Source organism: Brachyhypopomus gauderio, unplaced genomic scaffold (genome assembly GCF_052324685.1).
Source record: "Brachyhypopomus gauderio isolate BG-103 unplaced genomic scaffold, BGAUD_0.2 sc71, whole genome shotgun sequence".
Taxonomy (NCBI): domain Eukaryota; kingdom Metazoa; phylum Chordata; class Actinopteri; order Gymnotiformes; family Hypopomidae; genus Brachyhypopomus; species Brachyhypopomus gauderio.
Window position 1 is genome coordinate 716,658 of NW_027506892.1, and position 12,499 is coordinate 729,156.

Below are 12,499 nucleotides of genomic sequence, written 5' to 3' on the forward strand. Positions count from 1 at the left end.
GTCTATCATGTGTGATTTTTAAGTGATATCCAATTACGTTTTACATTCATTTTACAAACGCACTTGAAAATGTTCAATGTATGATTATTTTGTATGTATTTGGCCTCAGGAACATCGTTTTTAAGTGTGTAGCTGTCTGTTAACATTAGGCTGATCCACTTTCCATGGTTTTCAAACATATTGACATGAGAATATTGGCGCATACAAACAAACAAACAAACAAACAAACAAACAAAAACAGTGAGTGATCGACAAATTCCAGGAATTTGAATTCAGCGAGAACAAATACACAATAAATAGGTATTTATTTTTACTAGAAAGGAAAATCATTGTTGAACAGAATAATATTTAATCCATTTACGCCTGCAAATGATCAAAAATTCGTTAGTTAGTATTAATTTCAAAAGAAGATCGGCAAATGTCACTTTAGAATAAAATCTGTGAACACGGTTATTTCTGACAGTGCTAAAATTGAGATGTTCTGAAACATGATATTTAAGCGCGAGTTGTCTACCGTCTCGCAGCTGATCATTGCTTTCAACTTTTTGGTAACCAGAGGACATTTTTTTCTTAATTGTTACTGAGGTATGAATACTGGACATATTGTTGGAGAATTTGTTTGAAGACTAATGTTATCGTCGTGGCCCGCGATGGTAGATCTATTTAGGAGGTTGTTTGAGTTCAAAGAGTGAGCTCACCCCGTGGATGTTCATCTCGCGAGAACTGTGGTCTTCTCGGCGCGTCCGCCGCTGGTGTCACTGGTGTCACTGGTGTGATGCTGGTGCGATGCTGGTGAGATGCTGTGTGTTTGATTGACGGGGAACATATCGGTGTAGTGGGGGAGCGCCGGTCTGCTGCTGATACGGAAGGGGAGCACCTGCGCCCAAACCTGACATCACCTTTAGAAATTTCACATCGTCATTTCTTATTCCGTTTCTCTTCATCATACATAACAAAGATGTCCCAATTTGAGTTAAAATTAACAAACGCGCAATGGATATAGCGGATGACACAGCAATGAGGATCTGATGGTGTTTCTTCAGTATCTGTGTGTTATGGTAGACTCCAGCCGGGGCGTCAAACACAAACTGGTCGACCCTGATGCAAACACCGTCAGGACACACAAAAGCGACAAGCATGGAATCGCCTTACACGTAGGGTCTCGTTTTAACGCGCACTCGGTTAGTAGAGCTGCTTACATGTGATTTGCGTTCACCTGTTTCTTTTATTTATGCATTCTCAAGGCGTTTTTGGTCAGATCAAGAGAAAGTAGCCTACACACACACACACACACACACACACACACACACACACACAAACGACCACTGTTCGCAAATTATGGACGAAGAGAAAATGACAAAAAGCGAGGAGCATCATGTGAGTTTGCAGAAAGCCTTACAGCAGTGCGAGCTGGTGCAGAACATGATCGACATTAGCATTTCCAGTTTGGAGGGACTGAGGACTAAATGTGCCACATCCAACGACCTGACACAAAAAGAAATACGAACGCTGGAGGTAAGCGTCCATTTATCAGCACACACACCTCGGAACCTCGGTCCCGTTTACCAGCGCACACCGAACACGCAACCTCGGTCATTCGGATTGAACGTTGGTATCAGCGTTATACGATGTTCGGTGGCCGTGTGACACGGTGCTTAAACGGGTCCCTGTCATGTCACACCGACCGTCGTGGCTTTATCTCGCGTGCGCTGTAATAATGAAGCTGCAGCGAGCGCGAGCCCTGCGTATTCTGCAGGTGGTGAAAAGGTGCATCGAACACTCCGTGTCCATCAGATCCGCGCTGCTAACATGGACACCGACGGGGCCTTTTGTTGACATAATGTCACAAACGATAGTAACCTCATGTTTTGGGGGGTTTAGACAAGTACATTTTAAAAGATGCTTAAATACGCCGTTTTTGAATAGTGGGTTGATGGGATTCACTAATAATCTGCATTATGTAACAATATTAATGTTCCACGTATTTAGTTGTGACACGATGACTCGTGTCGTGTATTGAGGCTCAGTAAACATCTCAGAAGGGTAAGGGACTCCCTTTCGCACACACTTGTGGCTGCAACCAGCCATTCCCTAGTGGGTCTATCTGGGGGCGGGGAATTTTGAAACGAACCTTATCCATTGGGGTTTCTCCGTCAGGTGCAGTTGAAAATACATTCTGTTCATTATTGTTATGTATTGTAATAAGGGAACAAATGCCTTTCAAGAGTACCACATATTTAGATGGTCTTAAGGGTTATAGTTAAATAAAGAAATGCGTGAGTAAGGCTCTTCAATGTTTTACATATAACATGCATAACCTGTTACTATAGGCCAAAGGGTCTGGGTTTGACAGACTGAACAGGGGTGATGTAGCCCACGTGACTTAAAACAGACTTTGCATCGTGTGCATTACAATGTTTACGTTAGTGCCTTTGGTATACAGACATGGAAAGCTGAATTCGCTTGCTCTGTTCATGGTCTCATCATAAAAGAAGGCTAACCTGCAAGAATTCACATACTGTTTTATTCTACAATTTCCTCAAATTTGCAGTTGTATTAGTGCCAGTAATTTCTGTGCCTCATTATGTCTGAACGGGCCTTTGGTATCACAGTTGTAAAAGGGTTTTAGTAAAGTATCCCTCTTAAAAGGAGAAGCATTGTAGTGCATTGTCCGGAGCAATAGACCACTCTATTTACTGGGCTTTAAATGAGTTCGTAATACCCATTTTCCCCCATACTGAACTCACGTTGTTTGCCTGGACATTTAGCAGTTTAATATGGTCAATGTATACGAACTTACCATCAGTTCATAAAAACAAATTAGATTTTGATTCGATTTTTAATATAATAATTTATATATATTGCTGTCTGGCCAGTTTTCACTGTTACTATAATGGAACTTATCTTCAAACACATTTCAAGGCAGATTATGGCCCGTTTTTTTGCAAAGCTGTAAATAGTTATTTAACTCATGCAAAGAAGCACAGACTCTAAAAGAGGACTTAAACGTTTTTGAGGTTGTGAGGTTCTGGATGCTTTTGGAGATGAAAGGGCTGGTTCAGAGATGTTTCTCAGGGCTTTTTGTTAGTCTATAGAGCAACACACCACTGATATTGGAAGAATTGGAGAAGTGCTGTGGTTGAGTGACTCATAACCATAACCACAAGGTCAGTGGTTCTGATCCCTTTATAGCACATCAAAGGTATGAGGGAGACTGTTTTTTTTCTGGACACAGACGTAGACCTTTTCTAGACAGTATATCTGGACTAGGCTTAATCCCATGTAGAGAAAGTCAAATAATGATGGCCTGCAATCAGACTCTACTGTCTTCTGTGTGTACTCTCATTAAGGAGTTTCCTTAAGCATGACATTACTTTAAACAAAATCTCATAAAAAATGACTAAATCAGTTTTAGGTTAGATTTAGAGAACACTACAATAGCATTTTTTTTAAGTATTGACAATAAAAATGACTCCTCAACAGAGTCATGATGATAAACCAGGAAAAATATTTTGCCTAAATTTAGTTTCTTTTAAGAGTGTACACCAAGAAAGTTTATTTAAGATTTAGTCATTATTATACCAGGATTATGAAAAGTATGGCAGTGTTTATACTGCTATAAAGAATTCTGGAGGCGTTTCTAGAGGCTGGCAGTATGTCACCACTGTAATCTGCCTCCAATCTGCTGCATGTTCAAATCTCTGCTTGGAGCACCGATGAAAGGAAGCATCACAGATCTGTCTGTACTTTTCTATAATGTTTGCTCATTGCAGCTGATGTTAAAGCAGCATTCGTGATCACGATCATGATTCACGATGGCTTTGAAAAGTAAACAATTCCTTGTTGTTTTTTTCAACTAGAACATAGTTCTTGTTTTAAAGGATGCTTGGATTGTGTCCAATATCAATCCAGAAATGTTGGACTGGAGACTCAGTTGATCCCAACTGCATAGCCACTTGGAAATGTGATGATATCAGATGTGCTACATCAAAGCTTAAGCAAAAACCTCTGCCAGATTTTTTGTTTATTATGAGTAAAAGGGAATCTTTCATCATTATGTTCTTTTCTGATATGGTCTATTAAACAAACAAGAATCACTCCTTCACTTTATTATTCCATTTTGCATTACAGTAAAACTTTGAAATACTAATATAAAGATAGATTGAGGGAACTATTAATATGAAGATCTAAAGATAATGTGTGAGTCCCCATGAAACTTTAAGAAAAAATCTTTTTTTGAGTCTGCTAGTGGTATCCTTGTCATGACCTCTGACCCCAAAACTCATTCTTATCTAAGCGTGTGCACGAAAAGTGCATGAGGTTAGGAAAAAGCAAAAGAGATACACAATGTCTTTATTTATAGTTTCACAGGCATTTATGAATTGTTTTTGTTTTATGTGAAGAAGTTTGAAAAGCGAATTAAACATTGATTGCATTTAGCTGGTTATAATCTACAATATCTAAGGCTGACATCAAAGCTCAATATCTATGTTTTATCAAGGAACTTGGATCTAGAAATAAGTCACTTCTGTGAGCTGGCAGTATACCATGTAACTCCACCCCCTGTCTAAGTTTGATAAGGTTGAACTTTGTTGGTGGACACAAGTCTACTCACTGTTGGGCTTGAGACGCCATGTCTAACTTTTACTGTGTCACTCTACATTTCCATGATAGCATCTGACTCCAGATAGCAACAACACTGCCAGTTCCATTCCTGGGCCTTTTAACCAGACACCTGACATCAGACTTGACATAATTTATTAGAGTAGTGATAATAACAGTATTGTTTGTCAGAAGATACAGAAGTAAGGGTGTGTATGTAAAAGTACTGATTCGATGTTTGTCCTTAGTTCTGGACTGGCTCCTGGGATCTGGTTCAGGTCATCTGTTTGGACTGTGAACTGTGTGTCTGCTTCATCCAGCTGCCCTGCATCAACACAGTAGTGACATTACTGGCTTATGAAAACTTGTTCTGTTTAGAATTTGTATGGTTTTGCAATATGTGGTGATCCGGAACAGTGTGAGAGAAATGTAAGAGCACACAGTGAATTTGACCAATGAGATGTATGTACAGAACAAGAAATACACCTGATTTATGTAATGTGGTTGTAAAGGGTGGTTGTAGAAAGTGTAGTTGTAGAGAGCGTAGTTGCAAAGTTTAGTTGTAGAGAGTGCGGTTGTAAAGAGTGTGGTTGTAGAGAGTGTAGTTGTAGAAAGCGTGGTTGTAGAAAGCGTAGTTGTTGAAAGCGTAGTTGTAGAGAGTGTGGTTATAGAGAGCGTGGTTGTAGAAAGCGTGGTTGTAGAAAGCGTGGTTGTAGAGAGTGTGGTTGTAGAGAGTGTGGTTTTAGAGAGTGTGGTTGTAGAGAGCACAGTTGTAGTGTGGTTGTAGAAACCATGGTTGTAGAGAGCGTGGTTGTAGAGAGCGTGGTTGTAGAGAGTGAGGTTGTAGAGAGTGTGGTTGTAGAGAGTGTAGTTGTAGAGAGCATAATTGTTGAGAGCGTAGTTGTTGAGAGTGTTGTAGAGAGTGTGGTTGTAGAAAGCGTGGTTGTAGAGAGTTTAGTTATAGAGAGTGTGGTTGTAGAGAGCGTGGTTGTAGAGAGCGTGGTTGTAGAAAGCGTGGTTGTAGAGAGCGTGGTTGTAGAGAGTGTAGTTGTAGAGAGCGTAGTTGTTGAGAGCGTAGTTGTAGAGAGCGTGGTTGTAGAGAGCGTGGTTGTAGAAAGCGTGGTTGTAGAAAGCGTGGTTGTAGAGAGCAAGGTTGTAGAGAGTGTAGTTGTAGAGAGAGTAGTTATAGAGAGTGTGGTTGTAGAGAGCGTGGTTGTAGAGAGTGTAGTTATAGAGAGCGTGGGTTTATAGAGCGTAGTTGTAGAAAGCATGGTTGTAGAGAGCGTGGTTGAAGAGAGTGTGGGTTTAGAAAGCATAGTTTTAGAGAGTGTAGTTAAAGAGAGTGTGGTTGTTGAGAGCGTAGTTGTTGAGAGCGTAGTTGTAAAGAGTGTGGTTGTAGAGAGGGTGGTTGTAGAGAGTGTGGTTGTAGAAAGCGTGGTTGTAGAGAGCATGGTTGTAGAGAGTGTAGTTGTAGAGAGAGTGGTTATAGAGAGTGTGGTTGTAGAGAGCGTGGTTGTAGAAATTGTGGTTGTAGAGAGCGTGGGTTTATAGAGCGTAGTTGTAGAAAGCATGGTTGAAGAGAGCGTGGGTTTAGAAAGCATAGTTGTATAAAGCATGGTTGTAGAGAGTGTAGTTAAAGAGAGCGTGGTTGTAGAGAGCGTAGTTGAGAGCGTAGTTATAGAGAGTGTGGTTGTAGAGAGCGTGGTTGTAGAAAGTGTGGTTGTAGAGAGCGTGGTTGTAGAGAGCGTAGTTATAGAAAGCATGCTTGTAGAGAGTGTGGTTGTAGAGAGTGTGGTTTTAGAGAGTGTGGTTGTAGAGAGCACAGTTGTAGAGTGTGGTTGTAGAAACCATGGTTGTAGAGAGCGTGGTTGTAGAGAGCGTGGTTGTAGAGAGTGAGGTTGTAGAGAGTGTGGTTGTAGAGAGTGTAGTTGTAGAGAGCATAATTGTTGAGAGCGTAGTTGTTGAGAGTGTTGTAGAGAGTGTGGTTGTAGAAAGCGTGGTTGTAGAGAGTTTAGTTATAGAGAGTGTGGTTGTAGAGAGTGTGGTTGTAGAGAGCGTGGTTGTAGAAAGCGTGGTTGTAGAGAGCGTGGTTGTAGAGAGTGTAGTTGTAGAGAGCATAGTTGTTGAGAGCGTAGTTGTAGAGAGCGTGGTTGTAGAGAGCGTGGTTGTAGAAAGCGTGGTTGTAGAAAGCGTGGTTGTAGAGAGCAAGGTTGTAGAGAGTGTAGTTGTAGAGAGAGTAGTTATAGAGTGTGGTTGTAGAGAGCGTGGTTGTAGAGAGTGTAGTTATAGAGAGCGTGGGTTTATAGAGCGTAGTTGTAGAAAGCATGGTTGTAGAGAGCGTGGTTGAAGAGAGCGTGGGTTTAGAAAGCATAGTTTTAGAGAGTGTAGTTAAAGAGAGTGTGGTTGTTGAGAGCGTAGTTGTTGAGAGCGTAGTTGTAAAGAGTGTGGTTGTAGAGAGTGTGGTTGTAGAGAGTGTGGTTGTAGAAAGCGTGGTTGTAGAAGGCGTGGTTGTAGAGAGCATGGTTGTAGAGAGTGTAGTTGTAGAGAGAGTGGTTATAGAGAGTGTGGTTGTAGAGAGCGTGGTTGTAGAAAGTGTGGTTGTAGAGAGCGTGGGTTTATAGAGCGTAGTTGTAGAAAGCATGGTTGAAGAGAGCGTGGGTTTAGAAAGCATAGTTGTATAAAGCATGGTTGTAGAGAGTGTAGTTAAAGAGAGCGTGGTTGTAGAGAGCGTAGTTGAGAGCGTAGTTATAGAGAGTGTGGTTGTAGAGAGCGTGGTTGTAGAAAGTGTGGTTGTAGAGAGCGTGGTTGTAGAGAGCGTAGTTATAGAAAGCATGCTTGTAGAGAGCGTGGTTGAAGAGAGCGTGAGTTTACAGAGCATAGTTGTAGAAAGCATGGTTGTAGAGAGTGTAGTTGAAGAGAGCATGGTTGTAGAGAGCGTAGTTGTAGAGAGCGTGGTTGTAGAAAGCATAATTATAGAGAGTGTAGTTGAAGAGAGCGTGGTTATAGAGAGCGTAGTTGTTGAGAGTGTGGTTGTAGAGAGCGTAGTTGTTGAGAGTGTGGTTGTAGAGAGCGTGGTTGTAGAGAGCGTGGTTGTAGAAAGCGTGGTTGTAGAGAGCGTGGTTGTAGAGAGTGTGATTGTAGAGAGTGTGGTTGTAGAGAGTGTAGTTGTACAGAGTGTAGTTGAAGAGAGCGTAGTTGTAGAGAGCGTGGTTGTAGAAAGCATAGTTATAGAGAGTGTAGTTGAAGAGAGCGTGGTTGTAGAGAGCGTAGTTGTTGAGAGTGTGGTTGTAGAGAGTGTGGTTGTAGAGAGTGTGATTGTAGAGAGTGTAGTTGTAGAGATCGTGGTTGTAGAGATCGTGGTTGTAGAGAGCGTAGTTGTAGAGAGCGTAGTTGTAGAGAGTGTGGTTGTAGAAAGAGTGGTTGTAGAGAACGTGGTTGTAGAGAACGTGGTTGAAGAGAGTGTGGGTTTAGAGAGCATAATTGTAGAGAGTGTAGTTGAAGAGAGCGTGGTTGTAGAGAGCGTGGTTGTAGGGAGCGTGGTTGTATAGTTTTAGAGAGTTGTTGTACAGAGTGTAGTTGTAGACAGCATGGTTGTAGAGAGTGTGGTTGTAGAGAGTGTGGTTGTAGAGAGTTTGGTTGTAGAGAGTGTGGTTGTAGAGAGTGTAGTTGTAGAGAGTGTAGTTGTAGAGACTGGTTGTAGAGAGTGTGGTTGTAGAGTGTGTGGTTGGAGAGAGTGGTTAAAGAGAGTGTAGTTGTAGAGAGCATGGTTGTAGAAAGCGTGGTTGTATAGAGTGTTGTTGTAGAGAGCGTGGTTGTAGAGAGTGTAGTTGTAAAGTGTGGTTGTAGAGAGTATGGTTGTAGAGAGTAGTTGTAGAAAGTGCGGTTGTAGAGAGTGCAGTTGTATAGAGCGTGGTTGTAGAAAGCGTGGTTGTAGAGAGTGGTTGTAGAGAGCATGGGTTTAGAGAGCGTAGTTGTAGAAAGCATGGTTGTAGAGAGCGTGGTTGAAGAGAGCGTGGGTGTAGAGAGCATAGTTGTAGAAAGCATGGTTGTAGAGAGTGTAGTTGAAGAGAGCGTGGTTGGGGAAAGCATAGTTGTTGAGAGCGTAGTTGTAGAGAGTGTGGTTATAGAGAGTGTAGTTGTAGAGTGTAGTTGTAGAGAGCGTGCTTGGAGAGAGCGTGGTTTTAGACATGTGCGCACACTGTAAAAAAAAAAAGTGTAAAAAAACGGTAATTTTCTGGAAATGGGGGCGCCAGAAAATTACTGTAAAAAAACAGATAAGTACTGTAAATTTAAAAACATACATAAACTGTAAAAAAACGGCAATTTTCTGGCGCCCCCGTTTCCAGAAAATTACCGTTTTTTTACAGTTTATGTAAAAAAACAGATAAGTACTGTAAATTTAAAAACATACATAAACTGTAAAAAAACGGTGATTATAACACTTAACATGCAACACTGTCATTTTAAAGGAAATATTCCTAAAATTGAATGTGGTCTTTACTCTAGTTCACATTCAATTATAACAATATTGCAGTGTGGTGTAGGAAGGAGAGGTAGCAAACAGATCCACCGCAGCACAAGGCTTTTTAAATTCAAACTGCCTCAACAACATAATCACGCCAGACCCCACGATCACGCAGAAGAGACTTAATTTAGACACAAAACATGAGAGAACGGCAATAACACGACAACACTACACAAACATGGCATAGAATAATTCACACAGTACAACTACATAAATTGATGAAGGGGGACTTAAACCAAGTAATGCACATAATCAAGTACACAATTAATCAACACATGCATAGACATCACATTAACAGATAACGATACCGGAGTCGCAGAGACTCATGGGAAGTAGCGCCGTTGTCACGTAGGGCAACGCCCCCTCTCGTGGCTGCCACTCTGGGTTCCCTCGTGTCTGTGTTCCGTGCCTGTTTACCCTGCCCCGCTCGTTGTCTCTGAGATTCCCTGATTGTCCGCCACGCCCCTGTCATAATCGTCCCCACCTGTTCCTAGTTTAGTTCAGTGTTCATATAGTCCCTGTATTTCCCCAGTCTGGTTGTCGGTTGTTTTGGATGTCTGACCGTTTATGTGTTTCTCAGTTTCGTGTTGCCCTGCTGTCGTTTGTTGCTTTCCGTGTCGTTATGCCCCTGTACCTGTCCAACCTTGATGGCTCTCCTGTTATGACCCCTGCCTGCCACTACGATGACGATTGTGGAATGCCCTGCAATAAATCTCGCTCTTCTCAGCGATTGTGTCCGTCTCCTCGCTCCGTGGCGCGAGCCACGTTACAGCCGTCCCCCATTGGACCGACGCTTCAATATAAAAATATATATAACATTAATAGTTAAAATGAGCCATAAACTCCGAACCGTCAGAACACACATTTCAACGCTACGGTTATAGTTAAACTATGATCGGACAGGAATGCCAGACACATGTTCTAGCACTATATGAACCGTTAAGAATATATTACGCGTTAACTAAATAAGTTACATGCACTGAAAGCTGACGTTGCAAATACTCATTTGAAGAAACACTGATTTCAAAACTCATGCATTTGGGCTGCAGCGGGGTGATAACGAAAGGTTCTTCAAACAATATGCACAACCAGAACAACTCTTCATGCACACTGTGCAGTGGTCCGATTCAAACAGGCCCCACCCCTACCAATCATAAACTTAACATATTCAGTTATCTTTACTTAACATGATCATTGCAATGCCTATTTCAGCTCAATAATGATAACAACTAGTTTTATTTAGTAATGGCAATATTTTTTATGAAACATGAAATAATAATTAATGATTACTAAAATAATTTATTAAAACCTAATCCGGGTTTACAGTGTAGATACAGTGATACAGATACAGTGCATATTTAATAGTGGATTGAAAATGAGATGGATCTGGAACGCCTTAACTCTTTATGTATGTTATAAATATAAAAATAAATCACAGTCAAGAACATTTTACTTTTTACTCACTTTTATAACATGAAAATCACATATTTAACATGTCAAAACTTAAATTAAAACATGCATCAATGTTGTCTTGTAATATTTCCTTGAAATTAATTCCAGAAGATTCTATTACTTTGTCTCATTAAGATTAATCAATATTACTTTCTTTTTACAGTTTGTTTAGTTAAAATTATTATCTAAGAATTGTTAAAAAACAGATTTATAATGTATTTAATTTATACAGATTTTTCTTGTTAAATCACATGACATTTTTAAATAAACAGTTTGTTCTGGTAATTGTAATACACTTTCCCTGTCATTTTAAAATACAGGAAAAAACTGTAAAATTTATTGGGAAAAACCTGTAAAAAAACTGTTTTTTTTTACAGTGCATGTCAATTGCTAAGCGGGAAGACCGCTAGCAACCGCGGACAATCGCTAATAGCAGCAAAAACATAAACGATGCAGCGCTTTGGTGCATGGCAATATAGTGAGCTGTTTTTAAAACAAGCCCGCGGGCGACTCATAACATCCTCGCGGGCGACATGGTGCCCGCGGGCACCACGTTGGTGACCCCTGTTGTAGAGTGTGGTTGTAGAGAGCGTAGTTGTAGAGAGTGTGGTTGTAGAGTGTGGTTGTAGAGTGTGGTTGTAGAGTGTAGTTGTAGAGAGTGTGGTTGTAGAGAGTGTGGTTGTAGATAGTGTGGTTGTAGAGAGTAGTTGTAGAGTGTAGTTGTAGAGAGTGCGGTTGTATAGAGTGCGGTTGTAGAGAGTGTAGTTGTAGAGAGCATGGTTGTAGATAGTGTGGTTGTAGAGTGTGGTTGTAGAGCATGGTTGTAGAGAGCGTAGTTGTAGAGAGCGTGGTTGTAGAGAGCGTGGTTGTAGAGTGTGTGATTGGAGAGTGGTTGTAGAGAGCATGGTTGTAGCGAGTGTGGTTGTAGTGAGCGTGGTTGTAGAAAGCATGGTTGTAGAGAGTGTGGGTTTAGAGAACGTAGTTGTACGTTCTCTAAGTTGAGTGGTTATTTGCTTTCCTTTCTTTTCACTTCTTCAACTTTAAATTCATGTTCAAGTTCATCATAATTATAATTGTTCATATTTTTCAATGAGTTATTCATGTTGAATGATAACACTGCTTTTGCAATACTGTAACTGAATATGGTCATGCCAATAAAGCTTATTGAATTGAATTGAGTGTGGTTGTAGCGACTTATTTAGAGAGTGTAGTTGTAGAGAGCGTTGTAGAGATCATTGGTTTAGAGAGCATAGTTATAGAGATCATTGGTTTAGAGAGCATAGTTGTAGAAAGCATAGTTGTAGAAAGCATGGTTGTAGAGTGTGTAGTTGTAGAGAGTGTGGTTGTAGAATGTGGTTGTAGAGAGTATGGTTGTAGAGAGTAGTTGTAGAGATTGTGGTTGTAGAGAGTGTAGTTGTAGAGAGACGTAGTTGTAGAGTGCGTAGTTGCAAAGTTTAGTTGTAGAGTGCGGTTGTAGAGAGCGTGGTTGTAGAGAGTGTAGTTGTAGAGAGCGTGGGTTTAGAGAATGTAGTTGTAGAAAGCATGGTTGTAGAGAGTGTGGGTTTAGAGAGCGTAGTTGTAGAAAGCATGCTTGAAGAGAGTTTAGTTGCAGAGAGCGTGGTTGTGGAGAGCGTGGTTGAAGAGAGTGTAGTTGTAGAGAGTGTGGTTGTAGAGAGCGTGGGTTTAGAGAATGTAGTTGTAGAAAGCATGGTTGTAGAGAGTGTGGTTGTAGAGAGTGTAGTTGTAGAGAGCGTGGGTTTAGAGAATGTAGTTGTAGAAAGCATGGTTGTAGAGAGTGTGGGTTTAGAGAGCGTAGTTGTAGAAAGCATGCTTGTAGAGAGTTTAGTTGCAGAGAGCGTGGTTGTGGAGAGCGTGGTTGAAGAGAGTGTAGTTGTAGAGAGTGTGGTTGTAGAGAGTGTG

General features: G+C 41.0%; 1 protein-coding gene across 2 annotated transcripts in view; it reads left to right on the forward strand.

The window, feature by feature from the left end:
* Nucleotides 1–725: 725 nt before the first annotated feature.
* ksr2 (kinase suppressor of ras 2) overlaps nt 726–12,499 on the forward strand; it is a 94,618-nt gene continuing 82,844 nt past the window's right edge. For both annotated transcript variants that reach the window (XM_076989867.1, XM_076989866.1), the window contains exon 1: nt 726–1,515. In XM_076989867.1, the coding sequence (XP_076845982.1) occupies nt 1,339–1,515 (177 nt within the window). In that variant the 5' untranslated portion in view covers nt 726–1,338. The remainder of the gene's footprint in view (nt 1,516–12,499) is intronic.